At 44.8% G+C, this 25,800-nt stretch overlaps 1 protein-coding gene across 1 annotated transcript in view; it reads left to right on the forward strand.

Moving 5' to 3' along the window:
* LOC113261037 (adhesion G-protein coupled receptor F2) overlaps positions 1-25,140 on the forward strand; it is a 38,827-nt gene extending 13,687 nt beyond the window's left edge. Inside the window, exons 2-10 of the mRNA XM_057303934.1 lie at positions 1,150-1,250; positions 6,401-6,443; positions 7,115-7,266; positions 9,234-9,467; positions 10,388-11,749; positions 16,623-16,664; positions 20,685-20,744; positions 23,053-23,129; positions 24,272-25,140. Coding sequence (XP_057159917.1) covers positions 1,179-1,250; positions 6,401-6,443; positions 7,115-7,266; positions 9,234-9,467; positions 10,388-11,749; positions 16,623-16,664; positions 20,685-20,744; positions 23,053-23,100 — 2,013 coding nt within the window. The 5' untranslated portion in view covers positions 1,150-1,178 and the 3' untranslated portion in view covers positions 23,101-23,129; positions 24,272-25,140. The remainder of the gene's footprint in view (positions 1-1,149; positions 1,251-6,400; positions 6,444-7,114; positions 7,267-9,233; positions 9,468-10,387; positions 11,750-16,622; positions 16,665-20,684; positions 20,745-23,052; positions 23,130-24,271) is intronic.
* Positions 25,141-25,800: the final 660 nt, after the last annotated feature.

The raw sequence follows: 25,800 nt of genomic DNA on the forward strand, positions 1-25,800 counted from the left end.
ACTTGAAATTGTGTGTCCATCTGGGTTGCTACTAAATACATTTGAAAGTTATGAGCAACAAAGTAATCCTTGTGCTTAAAGAACTGTGGACCTTCAGAAAACCCTAACAACAGGTTGAAACAGGCCACATAAAATATTTTAAATAGTCATTGGATTTCAGTGAGGTAAGTATTTCACTGCAGGCAATGTGCTTAAAAAGACATTTTGCCTAGTCTTTAAAATAGTGGTGTTGTTTGCTGTAGAATTATGCACGACTGGGAGAAAGGTTATTCCTTTTTGTCTAAAAATGGTCAAATAGCAAATATCAACCATCACAAAAGCTCCTGGCCTTTGTTGTTGACACCAAGTCCTCTGCACCCTTCCATCTAAAAGCAAAGCAACCTCAAATACCTTTCAAAGAGGATTTCACTCAAAATGAAAAATATTAAAATCATTAAAATTTAATACTAAAAAAATTCAACTTATGTGAGTCGTCTGCAGAGCCTGGACCTGATAGAAATCGTCAGCTCTTCCTGACCACCTCCTCTCCCTCCCTCCTTTCCTTTTTCTATAATGAGCATATCGTGGGCCCACCATGTGTCCTGCACTTTTCTAGGTGCCAAGGAACCGTCATAGTTTTGATCACTTTGGGCAGAAATAACAATGGCAGGACTTGTGGAAGATCAGTCTTGAAGTTTGCTACCTCCCTATGAAAACACAGCTCCAGAGTTCGGTGGGAGTGAGGATCACAGGCCAAGCCCGGAGCTTAGTCTCCTTCCAAAGATACTTCTGGGCTGAGTTTGCACATAGGAACCCAGCTCTTCTACCGTAGCCACCCACATGTTTCTCAGGCCTGCCTAACCCAGGGAGTGAACCATCCTTCTGGTTCCCTGAAAACGGGCTATTATTCATTACTGCCCAGCAGGCAGCTTCCTTTGGAAGGATTCCCACAGCAGGTATCCCATTGCCTGCACTTCCCGCTCCCCAGTCCCAGCTGCTGCTCCCCGGTGACGTCCACGGGAGGCCACAGGGCTGCCACCTCTGTGGCAGAGAAGTCTGAGTTGACGGCACGAAGGACGGAACCTAGACTTACAGGTTGACTGGGTCTGCAACGACAAGCTTTGAAAGCTTCAGACTGGAGACGCTTTGCTTTTCCATTGATTTTTCTAGAAGCAAGAAAGGCAGCTGTGTGGAAGACGATGACTCATATACTTTTGCTGTACTACTTCGTGTTTCTTCTGCCCACAGAGTCCTGCAGGACGTTGTGCCAGGTAAGCAAAGGGAGGTGGGAGGAGGAACGGGTGGGAAAGCAAATGGAAATGAAAACCCATCGGTCAGGCGGCTTGTGTGCCCAAGCAGAGGCAGGAGGCAGTGGTCCCACCAGAAGACATTGCAACGACAGGTATCCAAAACCCATTCTTGCTAATAGCCTCAAACTATTTTCCTTTGATTTTTTCTGAGTTCCTCAGAGGCAATGAGGCTCAAATGATTTATGGTTCATAAACTCTTTTTATTTTCATATCCTCTGGCGGTGAAAGTTTTCATTGCTCATAACCAGAGGGGTGCTACTTCTATAGAGGCACCTGAAAATGTGGGGGTGGCGAGGGCTATCTCGCAGTGACTGGGAGATACTTAATGGCATTTAGTGGGTGGGACCTAGGAATGGTTTGGCTCAATGAAGCATTGTCCCACCCAAAATGACATCTCTTTGAGAATCCTGAGAGTGAACACAATGGATGGGCTGGAAGGAGCCATGAGCCCCTCAGATAGTCAATGATCAATCAAGGTTTAACTGGGATGAAGTTTGTAGTGACATACTGGTTTTAAATTTTGTGGGGCAGTGAGCCCTATGATTCTCTCTAGAATATTTTCCCATAAGTTATTTTATTTTATTTTATTTATTTATTTAAAGATTTTATTTGTTTATTTGACAGAGAGAGAGAGAGACAGCCAGCGGGAGAGGGAACACAAGCAGGGGGAGTGGGAGAGGAAGAAGCAGGCTCCCAGCAGGGAAGCCTGATGCGGGGCTCCATCCCAGAAGCCAGGATCACGCCCTGAGCCGAAGGCAGACGCTTAACGACTGAGCCACCCAGGCGCCCCCCCATAAGTCATTTTAATGTCTGTAACCGTTACTTACTTAAAATAAGGTGTGGAGGATCATTGAGATAGACAGATGGAGAGAGAGACGTAAAACTACTTTGATGTTCTTGGGAATAGTGTATTATTATTGGACTACAAGATCTGGAAGGGAGTTTTGAGATCAACTGGTGAAACTCCATCTCTTACATGAGGGAGAAACTGAGGCCCATGCTGTGGAATGTGATCTTCTTGAGGTTACATACCTATCCAGCCACAGGACCACCAAGGCAGGACCCCTGTTTCTTCAGATCCTGTTTCTTGTTCTTTCCATTGTATTATGTGCCTTCTTAGCAAAACCCTCCTTAGGAAAGAAAGACTTTGGAAATTCTTTGTAGGAGTTTCCAAATGATATTTACTTTACCTTTTAAGTAGTGTGCTACTGGCTGGGAGTTTTCTCCATGACTCCCCTTCTCCATAGCACTGAACTGCTTGCTGTCCTTGCTTCTGGGACAGGCTAAAGACTCCTTCAGAAAGACCTCTTCCAGAAGGCGTCTTGACCCCACAGCTTGGTTCTCTTTCCCCTCTTCATTTCCACATCCATATTTTCCCACAAGACAGAACTTGGAGAGCAGGCAGAGCCTGGGATGTTGGTTTTGTTTTCTTGGTTATTGGGGACCACTTCACGAACATTCCGTCCTTTTCTTCTCAACTTACAAATTGCTGGATGCTGAGTTTCTGGGTGCTACCCCTCTCCTGACCTCTCTTCTCACTCGGGCAGCTTCTCAGGTTTAGCAGAATACAGGTTTCCAAAGGGTCTTTTTCATAGTATTCTGCTGAAGATCACAGATGTCTGAAGCTCAAAAGGTTCATATTAGAGGCTACCCTACAAGTGAAGCGACCAGGAGGAGTTGGGTATGCATGTGCTTTGGCAAGTTAATTGGGAAGAAGTGAATCAGGTCCTTCACTTAAGAAGGGAGAGTTTCCAGAATTCCTTGTAAATAGCACACCATGGTCTTCTGCGCACATATCTGATTAATACAATGTGACTTCATGGGAGTCTGTTTAATGGGCCAAGGCTTATCCAGAGTTGTTCACTTTGAAGTGCTTTATTGTGGTGTATTGGAGACCACGGCCCTCTCAGGATGGGTTGAGGGCATCATTTTTCCACACCCTACATCCTTCTCTGCTGTCTCCACTTGCGTGTGGGCCGACTTGGTGGAAAGGACAGTGTCACAGGATTGAGAAGAGCTGAGTTCTAGACCCAGCTCTAAGAGGAACCCCCTGCGTGGCGTCAGGTAAGTCACCTCGCCTATCGAAGACTCACCTTCCTTACCTATAAAATAAGAAGGTCTTTCAAAATGCAAAAAATGCCATTTTATTATTCTTGTTGCGTCAAAAGCCTGTAAGTCTTCTGGGCATATAGCAAGGCTTGGATCTCTAGACTGTGAAACGAGGGGTCATTTTACATCAGTGCTTTGAAGGACATTGTATTTCACGAATCCTCAGTGATACCTTCTTCCCCTTGGACAGACCCTAAAATGCTCAAGTCAGATCCTCCATAAATTCTTATTGGTAGAGGAAATGGAAGATTTGGGCTTGTTTCTTGATAACATACAGAGAAACAATATTGTGAAGGAGAAAGGGACATGGACTCCACACGTTACTCACATAGCTAAGTCACTAGTGGTTTCCATCTTGGAATGGAACTTGGAGAATTGGACCATGGCTCATCCCAGCCACTAGAGAGCAAACTTCTGGCACAGAAACAGGAAATTTCAGTCTCTCTCTTTTTCATTCTCTATGCACACACACAAACATAACATGCATGCACATGTCAGTATACATATACATGTTAATATGTACATATACACACATACGTGTGAGACACAGAACTAGCTGCTCAGGGTGATAGGAAAGACACAATACACAATCCATGTTCTTAAGGAACATACAATTCACCTGAGGAGATAATATGTTAGAGAGTAAATAGCAGGGAGGTGAGTATATGTGTATGTGAAGCATTGAATGAGTGCTATGGTGGTGTAGATAATAAATCCTACAGGAGCCAGAGAGAGAAGGATGTGTCCTTCAGAGATGGATCAAGAAAGACTTCTTGACATTTGCTGCAACATGGACGGACTGGAGGAGATAATGCTAAGTGAAATAAGTCAAGCCGAGAAAGACGATTATCATATGGTTTCTCTCATCTATGGAACATAAGAACTAGGATGATCAGTAGGGGAAGAAAGGGATAAAGAAAGGGGGTGGTAATCAGAAGGGGGAATGAAACATGAGAGACTATGGACTCTGAGAAACAAACTGAGGGCCTCGGAGGGGAGGGGGGTGGGGGATTGGGATAGACTGGTGATGGGTAGTAAGGAGGGCACGTATTGCATGGTGCACGGGTGTTATACGCAACTAATGAATCATCGAGCCTTACATCGGAAACCGGGGATGTACTGTATGGTGACTAACATAATATAATAAAAAAATATTATTGTAATAAAAAAAAGAAAGAAAAAAAAAAGGAAAGACTTCTTGGACGGGACAAACTTGAACTTTGTATGTAATAGATATTCGGATGCTCAGGAAGTCCCTATTCAGAGAGTAATAATGGGATCTCACTCCTAAATACTACTTGCAATATTCCAGGTGCCATTCTAAGTGTTTTCTGTAGGATGATCTCATTCATTCTTCTTTAAAGTGCTCTGAGGGATCACACAATTATAATACTCTCATTCTTTTTTTTTTTTTAAAGATTTTGTTTTATTTATTTGACAGAGACAGCCAGTGAGAGAGAGACAAGCAGGGGGAGTGGGAGAGGAAGAAGCAGGCTCCTAGCACAGGAGCCTGATGTGGGGCTCGATCCCACAACGCTGGGATCACGCCCTGAGCCAAAGGCAGATGCTTAACCACTGTGCCACCCAGGCGCCCCTATAATACTATCATTCTCACCCTACTTTACAGGTGAGGGGACTGAGGCCCAGAGAGATGAACTTTTCTAAGGTCTCAAGTGGTGGTTTTGGGATTTAAACTCAGGTGGTCTATTCTCGGAGTACATCCGTTGACCACAATGTGAGACTGCCTTTCAGTGAGGGCTCCAGTCTGATATGAATGAGTGGGATGGAGAAGGGTTTTTAATCAGGAGAGGTGGGAAGTGCTCATGATAGGGGGAAGCCAGACTTGGAGGGAGTTCCCTCAAAGAACAGGAATACAAAATTACAAATACTAAATTAAGGGAAAAGGAATGTCTACTTAAATCCAGGAAACTAATTAAATTTCAAATTTTACAACAAATTTAGAAATGCTAAAGAGTTTTACATTCAGCAATTACTCAGCATTATTAAGTAATAAACCCAGTAAAATCACAATATTTTTATTAGTAAACTGCCCACATCTTTTTCTGTGTATTTTTGGCTGCATACTTGCATGTCAATAATTTTATAATATTTTTTTCTATGGAGAAAATAGAGAGATTATTCAGTTTTTCCTCTATCATTGCTGATCAAATTTGTTTTTTATTATTGCTAGTTTAGAAAATTATCTTTCACCTTCTCATTTCATTATTAGTAATGTCATGTAAATATGTAAGACTGTTGTCAACTTTGGGGAAGCATCTAATAAGTTTCTTTCAACTATGAGCTGCAAGGTATCCAGAACACTTAGAATTTTCTCGTTCTGTGAGTAATTGTAAATACTATTTAAGAATTGTAAATACTCTAAAATGAATGCCATTATGTGTTGATGTCCAGATTGTAATATGGAAATGACTGCAAACTTCTTAAATATATCCTATTAAATTCAAACTAGATGGATCCCCAACTCAACTTATACTTGTCCAGATTCCATATATACCTACAGCCTCTCTAGTGCTATCCATTCAAAATGAGGGTGTTGGGAAGAGGGCAAGGCGGAGTGGCAAAAAATAGTCTGAACAGAAGATGGTTAAATTATTTTGCCTTTGAAAATTTAATTAGATATATGGTCGTGTGAACACATTGCTAGACCCTCTCTCAGTGCTTTGAAGGGACCCATTACAAGCAAGGGATTCCAAAGCTTAGCCTCCATTAACTTCCATGTAAGTCCACCTCTGCTCATGGTGTATTTCTTGGATAGAATGTTGGTCCTTCTTGCTGGAGAGGAAGGAGGGCTCCTGCTGAGTCGCCATCCAGACTGATGACAAAATGGAGCCATGGGGCCATACTTCATGGTCTTGGCTTTTTGGTGGCGTCCTGGTGTCAGAGCTGATTCACACGTGGCCATTAGTCTGTGACTAAAGTAGATCATTGGGCTGGCATTGCAACGATTAGTTTTCATGCGGATTTTTATTTTCCCTTTCTAGGTTGCCAACAAAAGCAAGGAGAAGATGCCTGCCAGGCCACATGGTACGTTGGCAGTGGTTAGTGATCAAATGGAAGTTTTGTTTATTTATTATAACAGAGAGCCACGCTCAGCCCTCTGTTGACGGCATGACAGACGGGACTCCTTGATGGCTCGCATTTGGACTCTTTCGTTTTCTCATATTAAATTATACCTTTGACCCCTGCTCCCCTCTTCTCCTTCCAGCACCCTCTGTGCCATCCTGGCCAGAGAGTTCTTTGCCATAAACTCTTTCGATTGAGCCAGCCCAGCCTGGAGCAGCGGCCAAAGCAGTTCTGCGAGAACTCATGGATGACCTAACTCATTACGAAGTTCTGGAGCTGGGAGCTTTCTCACAGAACATGGGGTGCAGTGGGTTCCATACCGTGTTCTGGGGAGCTGGAGGAGTTTGAGGGAGCTGTGGGCTCTTCCTTGTCACTTCAACTGGGGTAGCTCCACTTTTATCTGTTTTATACATTTGAGTTCTGGATAAGATTCTGTTGGAGACAGTAGGTGTTTGTCACTGAAATAGATGACGATCACTGATCTGTTTCAATCTTCCTCCACTTTGCAAAGAAAATACATCTGACGTCCGCGGGGTTGATGTGTCCTCGTTGTGCTGACACCTTGGTGATTGGCCCACGCCGTGCAGAGCCCCGAGCTCGCCATCTGACGCTGATACCTTTTATTTCTGCAGATGTATGTGATGGTGTCTGTGTGGACAATTCCCACTGCAGCCAACCTTGCCCTCCAGACACTCAGGGAAATACGGGGTTTTTATGCAGGCAAAAGAAATGGCACAAGATCACGGAAACCTGCCGGACTCTTAATGCCTTCAACATCTTTGAGGTAATATCCTTTCTCTCACATGCAGAGGGAAGCCCCAAATGAGCAATGCATAGGCATGGTCAATAAGAGAGAGGGGGGGCACGAGGCAGGGTTGGTAGGTGAGTGCGTTTGTGCGTGAATACATAACACCTACGCGCTGTCTCTCTCTGCACAAGAACGGAGGTCCTCGCTTTGGGATCTGAAAGTTTGTGCCCTGGGCTCCCACATGCTTCATGATGCAAAGGGGCCTGATTCTCAGGTCAAAGCTAGAAGAGCTGTCGCGAATGATCGTGGCCTAGTTCTCCATCTTTGCTCTTAGCTCTTTACTGCAAAGCCTCGGTCCTCAATGTCCTCTTCTCTGACCAGCAGCACAGGCTGCCCTGAGAACTTCTAGGTATGCAGAGTTCAGGCCCCAGCCCAGACCTGTGGAATCTGAAGCTGTGGGCTGTCAAGACCCCCAGGTGATTGCTGGGCTCAGTAAAGCACGAGGAGCAGGCTCCTGAAGGGAAGGACTTCCTCATCACAAAAATGAACCTGTTTCCGCACATACTCAAGTTATGACACATTTGTAAAAATTCAATCTTGATAAATACAATCAGGCGAAATATTATTTCTTCTCTTTTTGTTTCTTTTGCTCCTCTTCTCGTAGGGGCTTCACCTTTCTGACGTTCGGCTCCTGATTCCTTCAGAGGAGTCAATGCGTTAGCATTGGTCTGGGGAACATCCCCATTCGGTGATTTTGGGGGTGGCCAGGGGGAGTGCCAGTGGATGCTAAACCTGAAGTCCCCGACCAGACCTCAAAACGCTGCCCCCCCCCAGCGTGTCTCCCAATGGGCCCACCCCTAATTTGAGGAATCTGGGCAAAGATACACACAGAGACCCACGTACCATATGTTTTAATACCTAAATGCTTGAAATTAAGTTTCCAGACTGCTAAGTAAAGTATGTCCTGCCGGTCTCCCATCAGATTCTATCCAGCTCCTCCAGGGTGGTGGGGAGCCAAGGTCACATGTTCATAACCCTGAAAACCGGTGTCCCTTTGTCACCCCTTGGGCCTAGTGGTGAGCATACTGGTGGCACGGCCCATCCTTGGTAGTGTAGACTTAGGGAAGAGGCCCATGCAGGCCCCGGAAGTGGGCTTGGGGTTGCCGAGCGGGGACTCTGAGTGTCTAGATGCAGGGACATGAGCTCTGAGTAGGCATATCCTCTAGGCCCACAGTCCCTCTGTCTTGTGAAGGACCAGGCTAGAGGAGGCCACACATTAGTGTGCTCTGATGTAAGGGTTGGCCGTTTTGTTTTCTTTCTTTCTTTTTTTTTTTTTTCTGTAAAGGGCCAGATAGTTAATATTTTAGTCCCTGTGGGTCATAGGGTCTCTATTGCGAGTATTCAGCTCCACCATGGTGGCGTGAAAGCAGCCATAGACAATACTTCAGTAATGAGCAGACTGGGTCCCAATAAAATTTATTTACAAAAACACAGGCAGCCAGTCAGGGGCCATGTTTGGCACCCCTGCTCTGAAGTGTGGGACCCAGAGCCTGAATCTGTAGGAGATACCGTTTATCACTATTTTCAGTCACTCTTTTTGTGTTAGTGTCAGTTGTTTCAGCCAAATCTAGTTCAGAATTTCTATGTTTAAAATACGCTTAGTAAAAATAAGCTTCAATGACACTAGAAATGTATCAGAGGCACAGGACATACATACGGTGTGTATCCACAGAAGGGGTCTGAATGCTAAAGATAACATGCGCTCTCTAGAGGGGGAGGGTTTAGGAGCCGGCAGCTGGCAACCTGGAACTTCGGTTTTCTGTTCATATACCTTGGTAATAGGGCAAGTTATTCCAGAGCAAATGTGACTATGAAGATGTAAAATGGAAAAACATTTTGCAATGTACAATTGCATGATAAGGCTATCTTAAATTTTATCAAAGCTACTTTCACATTCAAAGCAAAAGTAACCTAACACAGACTTTCTTTTTGCCCTTTCTTAGACAAACTCATATTCGGTTCAACCATTCGGAAGCAATACAGTCATAAAAGAGTATGCCAAAGAGTCTGAGACCATCACAGACTTGCTGATGCAGAAGTGTCCGCAGGATCTGTCCTGTGTACTCAGGAACATTCGGCAGTCTCCCCGGAGCCCGGGGAACATTGCTGTCATCGTGCAGCTCTTACACAACATATCCACGGTACTGTGGACAGGTGTCGACGAGGTGAAGATGCAGGTGAGGGGTCTTGATTCCCTAGAATGATGTTTTGGTGGAAAGGAATGCAGGTTCGCTGGAGTATTCTGTGGGCTTTTTAGGGTCTTTCACATCGGTGTCTGTGACGCCTGGCATAGTAAACGCTCAGTAAATGTTCACCACAGAATAAACAAAGGAATGGAGAAAGTGAACACAGCCAATACGCGTTTAGAGACAGCACTTACGGGGTGCTGGATCTGACACGGGATTAAGCTTTCCCAATGTCTGTTTTGGCTACTGAAAATGCCTAGGAACCATTCTGGTTCCTGCAGAGAGAGACTTTTCCTACTTTTCCTTGTGAGTCAGAACAGGCGGCTAAAATGGAAAATAACTGAATGCAAAGAAAACAGCCATATGTGTGTGCTGCAGGAAGTGTGAAAGTGGACCTGGATTCACTTCTTTTATTTTCAATCTTTGAGGCAGAGGAGAAAAAGGAGGTTCAGCCTCTGGCATCAAATTTCGATTTGCCATGTTCCTGTCCAGGGTCCTGCACACCGTTGGGACTTCATAGGTGTTCCTTGCATGACGGACACTTGGAACAGGGGAGGCAAGTGGCTGGCTTCACCAGGGTGTGAAGGGGAACCGATGATTCAGTGAGCTTGGGGAAGGCTGCCCACTGGCCTGCCTCACAGGGAAATGCTTCATATATGACACGAGGGCAATTCCTTCCTCTCTGTGTTCTCCAGCTCAAACTTCGGTGGCCTGTGTGTACCCCGGGGATCTCATCACAATGCCGATTCTGATTCACTAGGTCTGGGATGGGCCCTGAGATCCCATCCTTTGGAGTTCCTAGGGGATGCCTAGGTGGCTAGTTGGAGGACCACACTGTATAAAAGCGAATCTTGACTGTCCTGGCAGGTGCGGGGAGTGGCTCAGTACTAATGCTGGTTCTTCATTGGCAGAGTTATAGCACCATGGCCAACCACATTCTTAACAGCAGAAGCATCTCAAACTGGACCTTCATCCCTGAAAGAAACAGCAGCTGTGTCCTGCTACACTCGGTCAATTCCTTTGCAAGAAAGCTATTTATAAATAAGTATCCCATTGACATATCAGACGCCTTCATTCATACTACGGGCACCACCATATCCCAAGACAACGCTGGGAAGAATTTCACTTTTTCAATGAGAATTAACGACACGGGCAGTGAGATCACTGGACGGGTGCTCATCAGTAGAGATGAACTTCAGAAGATTCCTGCCCCTTCTCAGGCTGTCAGCATTGCATTTCCAACTCTCGGGGCCATCCTAGAAGCCAGTGTTTTGGAAAACGTCACCGTGAATGGGCTCGTCTTGTCTGTCATTTTGCCCAAGGAACTTAAAAGAATCTCACTGATTTTTGAAAAGATCAGCAAGTCAGAGGAGAGGAGGACACAGTGCGTTGGCTGGCACCCCCTGGAGAGCAGATGGGACCAGCAGGCCTGTCAAATGATTCAAGAAAACTCTCAGCAAGCTGTTTGCAAATGTAGGCCAAGCAAGTTGTTCACCTCCTTCTCTATTCTTATGTCACCCCACATCTTGGAGAGCCCGATCCTGACTCATGTCACGTACATAGGCCTGGGCATTTCGATTTGCAGCTTGATCCTTTGCTTGTCCATTGAGGCCTTGGTCTGGGGCCAAGTGACCAAGACAGAGATCTCGTACTTACGCCACGTGTGCGTCGCCAACATCGCGGCCACCTTGCTGATGGCTGACGTGTGGTTCATTGTGGCTTCCTTTCTTAGTGGTCCCATGACACACCACAACGCATGTGTGGCAGCCACATTTTTTGTTCATTTCTTTTACCTTTCTGTGTTTTTCTGGATGCTTGCCAAGGCACTCCTTATCCTCTATGGAATCCTGATTGTTTTCCATACACTGCCCAAGTCAGTCCTGGTGGCCGCTCTCTTTTCAGTCGGCTACGGGTGCCCTTTGCTCATTGCTGCCGTCACGGTTGCTGCCACTGAGCCCAGCAAAGGCTACCTACGGCCTGAGGCCTGCTGGCTCAACTGGGACATGACCAAGGCCCTCCTGGCCTTTGTGGTCCCAGCCCTGGCCATCGTGGTCGTAAACTTGATCACAGTCACACTGGTGATTGTCAAGACCCAGCGAGCCGCCATTGGCAGTTCCATGTTCGAGGAAGTGAGAGCCATCGTGAGAATCAGTAAGAACATTGCCATCCTCACACCGCTGCTGGGACTGACCTGGGGATTCGGGATCGCCACCGTCGTCGATGACAGCAACCTGGCCTTCCACATTATCTTCTCCTTGCTCAATGCCTTCCAGGTAAGTCTAGACGCTACTGACCCAGTACTAAGTGGGAGAACTCAGGAAGAAGTTTTGTTATCAGGAGCTTCTGCAATCGTATTTACAATAGATTTGGAGTAGTGTAGTGAGTCAGGAAATAAACTTAAATAAAATAAAAAGGTCTGGGTTCAAATCTTGACTCTCTCATTTACTAATGTGTAAGGTTCTCTTGGGATATTTGCTTAACGTTTCTGAGCCACATTTTTTTCACTTAAAAAAATGGGTATAGTACTGCCCACCTTATAGGGGTGTTAGGAAAATGAAATAAAACACTGAGTGGGAAGGCACCAAGTACCAAAATGGCTTAAAGATCATAGATAGCCCAACGGTAAGGCTGAGCTGCTCCTGTTTAGAAATTAAACATCACCGCTTCCCCCAAATCTAGGTACCTAACTAGTGGTATTAAAATGTGCACTTTTATTGTATTTCTTTCCATTTAGAATTTTTAGTTCCCATTGGAAACCATCTTATTTTAATGAGGCAAGTCATACAGAATGATATTAAAGATAAATAATTTCCCTTCTCTTCTCTCACCTCTATGAATTAAGCAATGTTCACAGGTTCATGGGTCTCCGTACCAAATTTTTATGCTTATATACAAATATATTTTGACATCATCTAGGGGTTAAAAATATATGTTATTACATACCTTACTTTTCCATTTAAAAATACATGGTAGCCTCTTACTAGGTTACTATGTATAAATATGTCTCTGTAATGGCTGTATAGTATTTCCTATTCAATAATTCCTTACCAAAAATTTTTTTCATTTTTTTCTTTCATTATATTGAATGCTAAATTTGTAGATAGGAACTAATTGATAAGAAAGCTTTTATTTTTCTAACGACCTTTAAAATAATCCTTTTTTCTGAATGTAGGCTTATTTGAAGAAAACTGTTTTACCTGATGGATAATAGAGATTTGAAGTCAAATAGTTTCTCCTTTATCTTTCAAAATTGAGGTATAAATGATTTTGTTTTACAATAAGCATTTTGATGCCTTGGCTTACAAGGTTAATAATAATAGGGGCACCTCATCTTTTGAATCTCTGTTTCTGTGCATTATTCTAGAAAACGTGAATTACATCCTACATTTATTTTATTTATTTTTAAAAATTTTATTTATTTATTTGTCAGAAATAGAGAGAGAGAGAGAGAGAGCACAAGCAAGGGGAGTGGCAGGCAGAGGGACAAGCAGACTCCCTGTGGAGCAAGGAGCCCGATGTGGGACTCGATCCCAGGACCCTGGGACCATAACCTGAACTGAAGGCAGACGCTTAACTGACTGAGCCACCCAGGCATCCCACATCCTACATTTTTTGTATAGCTTTTTACCCGTGGTTATGCAGCTACCCATGTTTACCTATGGCTATGCAGCCAGTCACAGATAGGGCTGGGATAACCACCCAGTGGTCTTAAATTTCTGTTCAGCGCACCCCATGGCTGTTTGTCAGAAGCCCTGAAGGGGCTCACATATCTATTCCTCCGCATTTCCCTGCCTCGTCTCCCCGCGGCCATCTTGCCTGTGAGTTTTGCTCTGGACTAGGCTGTGAGCATTTGCATTTTGGTACCATGAGCTCCTTTATCTGTCGTGACAGGATCAATTTATAATTTCAATTCAGTTTCTGCCTTGACTCCTGCCAAGGAAGGTGGAGCTCATCTAAATGCCGGTACTGATGGAGGTGAGAAGCTGAGAGCAGGGTGCAGGTGAAGGGTAGACACTGGGGCAGGCTGTAGGCACTGGTGTGCTGGAGCTGGTTTGTACTCGTCAAGAGAAATGACTTCTTATTTTCAGGAGTTTTGCAAACTGTCCTCATTAAAAATTAAATATGTAAACTTATAATTAAATAAAACAAAGATTTTGTGTAAGGACCTACAGCCTCAAAATACATTACTTCCTAATTATGTGAGGTTATTTGCACCTATTGTATCTGTACGGTGGAAACACTGTATAATGATGTGCCCCCTGCTTCCTAACTCCACGTTTGGTGATGCCGCGTTGCTCGATTTAAACTAGCCAGGGTGGGAGTACTTAACCGGGGAGACTGACAAGTGCTACAAATTAGGAGAGCTGGTTATTGCTATTTCCCAGAGTATCAGTGGACCAGGGCATCCTCGGGATGCCCAGTGTGGGAGGGAAGAAAGGAGAGCCATCGATCTGCTGAGGTGGGGGACACAATCAAGTGAGAGGAAGGAAGCAGGACGAGCAGAGTCTCAGGATGAACCAAGATGAGGGGCAGCTGGTGCTGTTCGAGCAGACAGAAAAGAGAGTCCCCTGAACACATGGCGAGGTCCAGAAGATGTAGGAGAAATTCTCTTCTGGAGGTTTCCCGGTCCTAGCCCTGTGGGAGCACCCACATTGGTTTTAAAGCTCAACCACCCCCCTTGCTAGGGAACAGTCAGTATGTAGTCAGTTGCTGACTTGACTGCTCACTGTGTAACCCACAGCTCCTGGTCGGTATCCTCTCTCCTTTTTACTGAGAGTAACTGTGGGCTGGGTAAGGTTTGGGGATCCCCTCATAGCTGTTTTCATGGGAGAAAAGTAACTGTCTCAGTCCAGTTGGGCTGCTGCAACAGAAACACCATAGATTGGGTGGCTTATAAATAACAGAAATTTATTTCTCATGGTTCTGGGGGCTGGCAAGTCCAAGGTCAAGGCGCACAGAAATGCAGTGTTCGGAGAGAGCCCGCTTCCTGCCTCATAGATGGATAGCCATCTTCTTACTATAACATCACATAGCAGGACGGCCAAGGGAGCTTTCTGGGGCCTCTTTTCTAAGGGCGCAAATCCCGTCCATGAGAGCCCCACCCTCGTGACCTAATTTCCTCCCAAAGTCATGCCTGCAAATACCTTCATATTGGGTGCTAGGATTTAACAGACACATTTTGGTGGGGTGATATGAACATTCCTTCCCTAACAATAAAGTGTATATTTTAAAATTTGGGAGAACACCTTGAGATTTATCTGTTCAAATTGTGCTTTATCTACTAAAAGAAACGCAAAGAAGCTGCCACCAGTGAATTTTTTATCAATCAGATACTAAACCCTTGATTAATAATTTATTCAAATTTTCTGAATGATATTTTGCGTAACTTTTCCCAAGGTGGGACCAATGAAAAGTGGAGTATTTCCCTGTTACGTATTTGTGACTGTACAAATGCAGGTTGCATAATAAAACCATTAAACACACAGATCTAGACACAGGTACGCACATGAATAAATAGACAAAGTCGCCATATTTATTGAGTATTTTGTGTTGGGCATTATGCCAAGTGTTGCAGATAGGAATATACTTAGTTTAACCTCGAGAAATTGGAAATCTTATAAGGAGAGAAATTCCTCTTTGTCCTTTAGCCAGAAGGATGTATTTTTTTAGAGGAAACAGGCTAACGTCACGGTTTCTAGATATTTAAAAAATTTAATTCCTAGGCAAAAATTCATGGAGATTCTGATTTAAAATGTATTCCTAGTATTGAAACCAGGCCTGGATGTTTTTGTCCCACGTATCTTTATACAAATGACGCTTTGTAACCTAATGGGCCATGCCATCTGTGACATTTTCTTGGTAGGCACAGTGACAGATTTCAGTAGTTATCTTGTAGGCTGAGAGTGTCACACAGAAAAGCAATCTCGCCAAGCTTTGGAGTGCTTGCTGGCCTGGCTGAATGGATAGGTACATCTAGTATGTTTGGGGAAAGGATGAGCTTCATGGCCAGCCCCAGTCCCTGTGAGATCCTCCATCTCTCAGGTAAGCTTTTTTTTACACACAGAGGTAGCAGTGGGGTTGGTATTGCTCTTGCTGGGGTCCACCGGCTTGCAACCTCTTTGTGACGCCATTCATATTAAATCCATGTGTCTTCATAGACCTCTGCCTGGGTAAGCGTTCACATTCGATTATGAAATCGAAGCAGCTTAACAAGGGAATGCCTTGTTAACCAAAGGTCATTATCTCGTTCCCTTCTCAGGTGAGCCGGGACGAGCAGCCACACCTTCAGGAGAAACTGTCTAATGCGTGCTGCTATCTCGCACATGTTGAAAATTGAATCTCTTGAGTTTCTTTCTCCTTGTCTGAAAACGGGACGAATACTTTTCTTTCCTTCTTCCAGGGTGGTTTTGGGCCAGCTCACACGGACTGTTCCTATGGAGGAACTGCTTCCCTTTGACTTTAATGGGGTCTGTCTTTGTACGGCTGGCAAGGGATCTGGGAGCGAAGGCATTCCCGCCATGTTCTCCTATTTGGAGCGTCAGTTTCTGAGCACACGTTATGTGCTGAGAAGCTCAATCTGTTTTGTGTCTTAGTCTTCTGAGGGCCCATGCACTTGATTTTTCTTTGCAAGGTTTGGAGCAATCTTGGATTGCGGATGGAGGAAGGAGGTAGAGAGTGTTAACAGAAGCTGAGCATAGCCGCTTTTGATTTTTTCCTGTGGAAGTTTCTTTCATTACAGTTTGTGCAAGGACTGCAAGGCTGCTTGCTGTCCATGGTAACATCTTCTGTGACTCTTACTCCGAGTATTATATTCCGGTGAGATAAACATTTTGGTGAGCTCCTGATAAATGCAAAACACTTTTATTTTGCCCAATTTAAAAAGAAAGTCTCATAATCTGGTATGAATCACGGACCTTGGTCTGTTTGATTTACTGAGGTATCCCAAGCGTCTAGAACAGAGGCTGGGACATGGAAGACGCGCAATCAATATTCGTCGAATGGATGAATCTAGGTGTTGTGACCTTCAGAGAGTCAAAGATTTAATAAATCGTTTTTATTTTAGGTGGGTTTTTTGGTTTGTTTTTTTACCACAATAGGAACTGATGAGTACTGGTATTTAAAATGGCTCTTTTCTGTCTTTCTCAGGGCTTCTTCATCTTGGTGTTTGGAACAATCCTGGACCCAAAGGTATCATAAATAATGATAATTTTTCTTCTTCTTCTTCTTCTTCTTCTTCTTCTTCTTCTTCTTCTTCTTCCTCTCCTTCTTCTTCCCCTTCCTCCCCTTCTCCCTCCCCTTCTTTTTCTTCTTCATCTTCTTCCTCTCCTTCATCTTCTCCTTCTTCCTCTCCTTCTTCTTCTCCTTCTTCTCCTTTCTCTTCTCCTCCTCCTCCTCTTCTTCTTCTTCTTCTTCTTCTTCTTCTTCTTCTTCTTCTTCTTCCTCCTCCTCCTCCTCCAGCCCCTCCTCCTCCTTCTCCTTCCTCTTCCCCTTCTCCTTCCTCTTCCCCTTCCTCCCCATCTTTTTCTTCATCTTCTTCCTCTCCTTCTTCTTCCTCTTCCTCTTCTTCTCCCTCCCCTTCTTCCTCTCTTTATCCTCTCCTTCTTCCTCTTCTTCCTCTCCTTCTTCTTCTCCTCCTTCTCCTTTCTCTCCTCCTCCTCCTCCCCCTCCTCCTCCTCCTCCTCTTCCTCCTCCTCCTCCTTCTTCTTCTTCTTCTTCTTCTTCTTCTTCTTCTTCTTCTTCTTCTTCTTCTTCCACTTCTCCTCCTCCTCCCTTTTTTCCTTTTCCTGCATGATCAGTACTTGGCCCTGAAATCCTCGCTTGTAAAGACCACTTACTGAGCATCCTCTATCTCAATCATTTGCGCAGACACTTGCACAAGACATCACTCTTCTTTATGATGCAAGTAAAATCTACCATCTGGCAAACTCCTACGGAGCTAAGTATTTTATGTACATTAGCTCTAGTCCTTAAAACAATCTTGGGTATTCTTACTTTCAGTTGTATGGAGGTGGACACCAAGGCTCGGAGTGATTAACCCGGCCCATGAGCTCTACAGAAACCCACTCTTAACAAGTTGCAGCAGAAAGAGGATTTATTAAATCTCACAAGATCATCTTTGGGAAGGTCTCTCCGGCTTGTAGGCAGGGAGGGGACACGCCAGGAACAATTCCCAATCCAGAGCACAGAACTAGACAGCAGTGCTCCTCCCCACTTCCCCGGGCACAGATAGCACAGCTCACCAGGCCAATGTCAGGCAGCAGATGCTAAACTACAGTTGCCGGTCCTGTTGTCTTGGAGGTCACCCCTGGCCAGCCTGTTGGGGATCCACCGGCACTTGCTTCTTTGCAGTCTGATTGGCTGAGTCCGGGTCACATGGCTGCATCTCTGCCCCAAGGAAGGTGGGGACAGTGAATTCCACCTTAAAGAGCAGTAGACTCGGGGAAGGGAATTTTCCAAATACAGAGGAGTGTGTGTCAGTGGTGAGTGGTGAAAACAGATAAAAACTAAACAAATGAATAAAATATCAAACGTTTACTCAGGCTTCTAAGATCGCCCTCTTTCCTTTGTAGGACACTGCCTCTTAGAGTGAGCAAACTAAGCAACTCTCTCAAACATAGATGCAGGGGCCCCTGGGTAGCGCAGTCATTAAGCATCTGCCTTCGGCTCAGGGCGTGATCCCAGCGTTCCGGGATCGAGCCCCACATCAGGCTCCTCCACTAAGAGCCTGCTTCTTCCTCTCCCCCTGCTTGTGTTCCCTCTCTCGCTGGCTGGCTGTCTCTCTGTCAAATAAATAAATAAAATCTTAAAAAAAAAAAAACATAGATGCAAACACCTTCACTGCAGGGTTGATTTTTAATTAATCAATTAACTCTATTATTAAGTTAATAGCTGAGGTTTATGAAAGAGGCATTTCACCCTGGTCCTTCATTTTGTCATGAGACTATCATATCGACCTAATAAAAATTATTTAGAGGTGGTGGAGTGTTAGTGTTTCAGTCTTTCTATCTCTGTGTACTAACTTCATGCCATTAGGGGAGTTCCTTAATTCTCAGGAGCGCAGTTCCCCAAACGGAATGCAGAGATAATGATGATTTTCCTGCCTCTTCTGCTAGATCCTGGTAAAGAACAAATGTGATTTTGCAAGTGAAAAAACACAGAAAGCATTTAAGGTAGTACACAGTTGTATACCATATGATTATTTTTCTTATTAGTCATAATGCCACCACTAGTATTTATTGTCAAAGCATCATCAGCAGGATTGTTACTTATTAATTTACCAGGTGTCGTGAGATGTGCAAAGAACTCTAAGACATGGAACTTTCTATCAAGATCAAAACCTCTTACATTTAACATTATATTGTAAAAGGTCAAGACTCAAAGATGTCACAGGACATACATGATTAATTGTCATAAAGTTGTTTATGCCAGGAATCCTCACTTTTTTTTTATTAGGATTAGTAAAAAGCAGTGAGCATATGTCCCCAGATGGGTTTATTATCAATTTACAAAGTATGTATTTTGCATGTTATGAACATAACATTTAAAAGGGTGAGAAAAAAAGAGATGTAAATAGAAACTCCAGGTTGTTTCCCCATATCCCCATGGACCCTTGAGTACACAGCCCCCAAACCCCAGGGAGTGCTTCTTCCCCTTTGGATCCATGTGTGACAAAGAATACCGCATTTCCTGGGAAGCGTGAAGTCACGCTGAGCTGGAGCAGTTTGGTACCCATTAACTGTGAAGACAGAACTACAAGGCCTCGGGAGGTGAATCACGTTTTACGAAGTGGACGGGAAGATGGAATAGAAATAAGACAGTGCTGCCTTCCTCAGGAGAGATGTAGGGAAAATGACAGGCTGGTTTGGAGTCTGGGGACATGACGTGAAGTCTCATCTTCTCAGCAGTCAACTGACTTTGGGTGTCACCTCCTGTTCTTAATGTCCTTCATTGTAAAATGGAAATAGTAGTTTCTATTTTACGGGATTATTTCTTGAATAAAATGAGGTGACAGGCATGAAAAATATGTGAATATAAAACAAAATATAATTTCAGAAACAAAATATATTCGATACATTAATAAATTAGTTAATATAGGGGTGCCTGGGTGGCTCAGTCGGTTAAGCATCTGCCTTTGGCTCAGGTCATGATCCCAGGGTCCTGGGACCAAGCTCCATGTCGGGCTCCCTGCTCAGCGGGAAGCCTGCTTCTTCCTCTGCCTGCCTCTCCCCCTGCTTGTACTCTCTCTGTCTGTCTGTCAAATAAATAAATAAAACCTTAAAAAAATTACTTAATATATAAATATGCCATATTAGCATTATATTATGTTAATTTATATTATTATATATCATGTTATTATATATACATCATACATTACTTATATTATTTAATACATAAACATGCTTCATTAGTATATTATATTAATTTCTATTATTATATATTACATTAGCATTAATATACCACATATAATCATATATATTATTTAATATGTATTAAATATATTTACATTTCATATTTATATTTATGTTAAATCTATTTAATATATATTTAAAAAACAAAATATAATTATTTATTATTCTTATTTTCTTCATTCCTTGGCCTGTGCTATGTTGCATAGGATTCTTCTTTTTTTTTTTAACTATGGATTGGCCTCTAGACAGGGTTGTTTTCTCTTTTAAAAATTTTATTTATTTATGAAAGAGAGAGAGCACGAGCAGGGCAGAGGGAGAAGCAGGGTCCCCACTGTGCAGGGAGCTCAACGTGGGGCTCCATCCCAGGACCCTGGGATCATGACCTGAGCCTAAGGCAGATGCTTAACCCACTGAGCCACCCAGGTGCCCCTAGAAAGGGGGGTTCAAATAACAGACCAGCTTTGGGAAATGTCCGACTATTCAAGTGCTCCAAAAACCCACTCCCAAAGTGAAATCAAAGTTTCCTCCAGCTTGCGGCAAACTGTATTTCTTAGCCACGGGGTTCACGGGTCAGTCCTCTGAATAGAAGTCTCCGGTTCCAGCCTCATCTTCTTGCATCTCTCCCTCTCCCCACTTTTTCCTGAAGCACTTCTCCCAGTTACCGACCCCGCCTCATCCCACCGCCAGGGCCTGGCTGGTAACACACTCTCTCATCTCACCAGAGTGTTTGCCCGGCCTCAGCACCTGGGTTGACTTCTCACAATCTTTTAATTCTCAACTCTTTTTGTTCTCTATCCAGATAAGAGAAGCTTTAAAGAGTCGAGTAACTTCTGCAAAATGGATCTCCAGAATATCTGCGGTAAAGCCTTCATACTCATTATTGCATGTGGAGTGTTGCGAAAATGCTCTGTGGTATGGGTGGTTCAGAAGTGCCCCGTGAGCACCTCTCCCAGCTGCTCAGATTGTTTCTAGAATAGTGGCGCCACATCCAAAGAGAGGAAAGCAGACTTATAGGCATTTAGAGGAGAGTGGCCAGGCGGGGGGTGGGGGGCAACCCTCAACCCAGGCAGCAGGAGAGCAAGCCGGTGCTGAAGCGGAGGAATGAGAGAAGAGAAAAATCCCAGCTTCCTGTGACAGCCTGCTCGTTCTCTCTGACTCTAGTCGGCTGAACCCCATACAAAGTGTGGAAGTCCAGGGAAGCAAATTCGGACGCAGAGCTTGATTTTCAAGAGGGGCTGGCTGCCATGGTTACTGGAGTTGTAAGGAAGGCCGGGGCGGCTCTGCATGTTGTAGGGAAGCCTCTACCGTCTGGTAGCACACACGCCTTTCCTTGACCTTCACTTCCACGGGGCACAAATCATGTATTCTCACGCCAAGGCACCTTCTGAGGGAAACACGGGAAAACGGTTGGCAGCAAAAGAGACATCAGGGTTGGCCCAGGGCACATTCCCAATCACAAGAGAAGAGGCAGTCTAGAGTTTCCCACGCCAGCTTTGGATGGGATCCATACCCACGGTAGGGGCGGCACCCCGTGACCTTGAGTGGCAGCACTGCCCCCCCATATCCCTTGCCTTTCTAGTCTCTCTCCTTTGATTTTCTTAGCCCCCCCCCCAACCTTCCCTCCTTTCTCTTCCCTTTATTTTCCTACCTCTTTTGCTGTTCCTCCTACCCAAACTTGGTCCTTGGTCTCTAAACCTGGGGGATTATTGATCTCTCCATATCTTTTCCAGCTGAAATTTTAAAAAGCTATGTTTTATTGAGAATAAACATCCATAATTATTTAAAGCAGCGGATCTCAACCTTAGCCAAAGATTGCAGACAATTAGGAAGCTTCTCTACATGTTGCCTGAGTCCCGCCCTGGGGAGTCTCATTGGATGGGTCTGCGGTGGGTCTGGGAATTTTACAAGCTCCCCCAGGTGGTTGTAATGCTGGGACCCTCTCATCCACGCTTTCCTGAAGTACCTAGCATTGTACGTATTTGCTCTAACCAGCCCGCCTGGCGGACCCCCCGCCCCAGCTCACTGGTCTGCCTGGTGCTCTCAGGAGAGGCCGGGCTCTTGCGAACCCTTCCAATCTGGCACCGATCCTTTCTGAGACCGTTTCGGTACCAATCCATCCAGCCACACAGAGGTATTCCGCCCTTCAGTGCCATCCAGAAATAGTCATTTGGCCCACTTCCCTTTGTGTTTTTACGTAAAAGAAAAGTCAGGATTATACCCAGAACTTTATTATCAGTTTGTTGGTTGTTGGAGTCTGTGGTTTTCAACACCAACTGCACCTTAGAAACACCGAGAGAACTTTTAAGAAATACCAAGTACACCCAAGAAAATTAAACCAGAAACTCTTGGGGGTAGGGCCTGTCACTTTTTTTTTTTTTTTTTTTAACTCCCCAGCGATTCTGATGAGCTGCCAGGGCTATGGACCATGGTCTAGGAACCCGGTGAATTTATGCTAACTTCTTGCAACCCTTCCTCTGCCCACTAACTAGGCTGCTGCAAGTCAGTTTTCTCAGCCCTCCTCAGAGGAAGTAGGCTTATTGTCGGCCTTCTCTGCTGCCTTGTAGACCTCTGCTCCTTGGGTAGCAACCTCCCACAGGCCGGACTGAACTCTGTCCCCTCGTAGGTAGTAACTGCCTGTGAGGTGTCAGTCCCCGCTCCCCATGCCCAGGATACGAAATGTGCGCGTCTGTGTTCTTTTTATATCCAGTGTGGTGCGTTAGTCTGTGTGGTCATTCTACCGGCCAGTTAATGCATTACTTGTCCTAAACAACGTTTCCCTAAGACACGAGGCTATTTTAGACTCACGTACATTATAAAAGGATGACTGTACCATGGAAGGTTCCAGCACGCCAGCTGAGAAGAGCTATTTGAGGTCTAGGAGGCATTCTAGTGTTGCTCTGTCTCTCCAGGCCACTCACCTGCCTCCTCCCGCCTCCCTCCCACACGAGAGACCCCTCAGGAGAGGGAGCCAGGCGAGTGCCGCGGAGAAGCTCTCACACCGGCCTGTTCCTATGTTGTCAGCGGTGCTAATATAAAGAAGAAGGGGTTGGAGTGAAAGGATAAAATCAATTGCTACAGGTTGCCACTCTCTCTGTGCTTGGAATAATTGTGATAATTGCAAATAGACTAATAATGATTAAGTGCAGTTTTACTTTTGTTGTCAACAGAACCTTTCTACTGATTTCTCTTGTCACCCCACCAAAGGGCCAAGCTAACAAACCCGGTCAGACCCCTAACTTGGGAGGTGAGTGCGAAGGAAGGGGGTTCTCAAAGACATGCCATCTATATGACGTTTCTTTTAAAAACGTCGCAGAGGGAGTTGTTGTAATTAAGAATGATTTCTTTCTTGGTTGAAAGGATTCTTATACAAGCCATTCTCATCTAGGTATGGTTAGAGTTATGTCCATGCTTCTATTGGTTGCACTACTGAAACTTTTGTTGGTTTTGTAAAACAATGAGGCATATCTGAGAGTGGTTGTAAGTTAGCCTGAGTGTAGTTCGGGCAGAGTGAGCAGAAGTGCCAGCTCTGCATGGCTGCCGCCCCCCTCCCCTCTCTAACTCCCCATCCCCAGGGTGTGAGACCAACAACATCTCCACATATCCCACCGTGGCCCAGGACTTATCATAAACACTATCTGTGAGAGGCTTCGGGGATAATAGAGAAGTTAATTCACTTTTGAGGTAATGTCTGAGAGAGAGAGACAGAGAAACAGAGGGAAGGGGGAAACAGAAGTACAGAGACACTGAGGGGCGTGGTGACTCTGGGTTGTACGAAAGCCACAGCGATAGGTGGACATGCGCAGACAAGTCTTCCAATCCTGTGTGTCCGTGTCCCTATAGATCCAGAGGGAGAAGATTAGCCACCCGGCACAGGATACCCACATTCACAGTGAGTCAGAGAGATGCAGAGAGAGGCCAGGGAGGGAGAGGCCACAAAGGGAGACCCAGAAGATACAGAAAGAAACAGAGATGTATACAGAAACACAGACAGTGACAGAGACAGAGTGGAGAGAGATGGAGAGTGAGGCGCTCAGATATCGAGACAGAGCCTCCCTCCGCCACCCCAGTACATCCGGGCTCCAGTAAGCCGCTGTGGCTGAGACCTGTGGCAGCCTAGGACCTTGTACAAAGAAAGGGGTCTTTTCCAAGAGGAAAGGAAGTGGTCCAGCTTACAGAAAGACAAGGCTTGTAACCCAGCATTTGTAGGCAACAGAAAATTGCCTGTTCCTGGATTCCAGAGTGACTTAAAAGACTCCCATTTGCCAAGGGGACTCTACCCAAAGGGGCTTATTGTTCCAGAAAGAGTGAGTCCATAATGCAGCTGTTGTGAGGCTTTGGGGTCTTGCTGCTTGTACATTAAAGTTATGATTTTCTGTTCTTGACAAGGTCATACGTTCCAGGAATGGCAGAGCCCCAGGGAAAATGTACTTCACCCTGTCTTCTTGCCTCTGGGAGTATGAAGGAGCCTCCCAGGCTGTGCTGCTGATGGAAGAGTGCATGAAGCGTGGGAAGGACGGAGGGCCCCTCTGGCTAAGCTGTTCTGCGCTGCTGAACCCTTCTCCCCAACAACTGTCAACATACATATACACGCCATGCCAGGCATCCACAAAGGAACAGAAAGACAAAATGGGCTGGAGCAGGACTCTGGTCTTGCTGGAACCTCCAGCTCATGCTGTTGGGTCATGTTTATCCTCAGGAAGAGAGTCTGGTTCATGTTGGCAAAGGTGGCCTGGGATGTCACCTGGCTGGATTCTGCTGGTTGCTAAGGGAGGGGCCCTCGTGAATAGTCACCAACAGTTGGGCTCACTCTAAATAGGTCATTGCTGGTTCTTTGTACAAAAGGAATCCAACTGCCAGCATAGCCCACCTGTCCAAATTTAAATGGATTACACGGTTAGCCTGGCTTGGGCTGAGATGCAACTTGGCCGTGAGCCAAGTGAAAAACATAGAGCTTTTGAACCAGAAAGATGCTCATTGTCAGTTAAGAAGCCTGGAGCCTGGAGTGATGGGCCACAGCTAATCAAGGCTTGAGCCAGAGCTAGAAACCCAAGTCTATTGGCTTCCAGCTCTGAACTTGCTCCTTAAGACACAGAACCACTGAGAGACTCTGTCTGCTCCGATGATGTAAGGTTAACCCTCACCAACAATGTTTTTTTGAAACCAGTGATGAGGAAGGGAGACTATCATATTTCAAGTACAGAGCTGCTCATTTTCTTAACCTTGTAGGTAAACAAATTGGATGTTTAAACAAGGAGTCACCCTATAGGAAGGCAGTACAATAGGTAGAAGCCTTTTGTGGGGGGTGGGGGGGGTGGGTAAGTTCTTTTATAAAGCAAGCACCAGACTGTTGCATCAGAAGAAAATGAGTGGATAAAGGAAAAGGGGGCAGTGAATAGCCTCTAATTATCCTACCAAGAAGCCAGTGTTAATGATATTACATTGCAAAAGGGAAAGTGAGACACACTTTGTGAATGAGTGGGGTCTCTTTCTTTTTTACTGTAAAAAATTTTCTCTACGTAAGGAGGCTTGAAAAAGCAAAAAAAAAAAAAAAATACAATGAAGAAGTCAATCAGAAGGTAGAAAAAGAAACCAACCTGCAGAGTTAAGTCATCTTTCTAGTGGCATTGCTTATCTTGCGACAACAGTCACATTTTTCTCAAATGACGTCAGGAAGGGATTTTAATTTGACATTTCCCTAGTTATTTCTGTCGAGTCTCTTCCAGGGAAGGGAGTGAGGCAGGCACAGTCCCAGTTTTCATGACGCAGAGATCTCAGTACAAGGAAATGTGACTTATGCAGCGTCAATGTATTGAAGTGAGGATGGAATCTCGTGAAGCCAAATAGTTCTAGAATTAGAAATCTGGAAAAGCCTTAGAAAAGACTGTGTCCAATGGCCTCATTTCATAGATGGGAAC

The sequence above is a fragment of the Ursus arctos genome, unplaced genomic scaffold (genome assembly GCF_023065955.2).
Source record: "Ursus arctos isolate Adak ecotype North America unplaced genomic scaffold, UrsArc2.0 scaffold_29, whole genome shotgun sequence".
NCBI lineage: Eukaryota > Metazoa > Chordata > Mammalia > Carnivora > Ursidae > Ursus > Ursus arctos.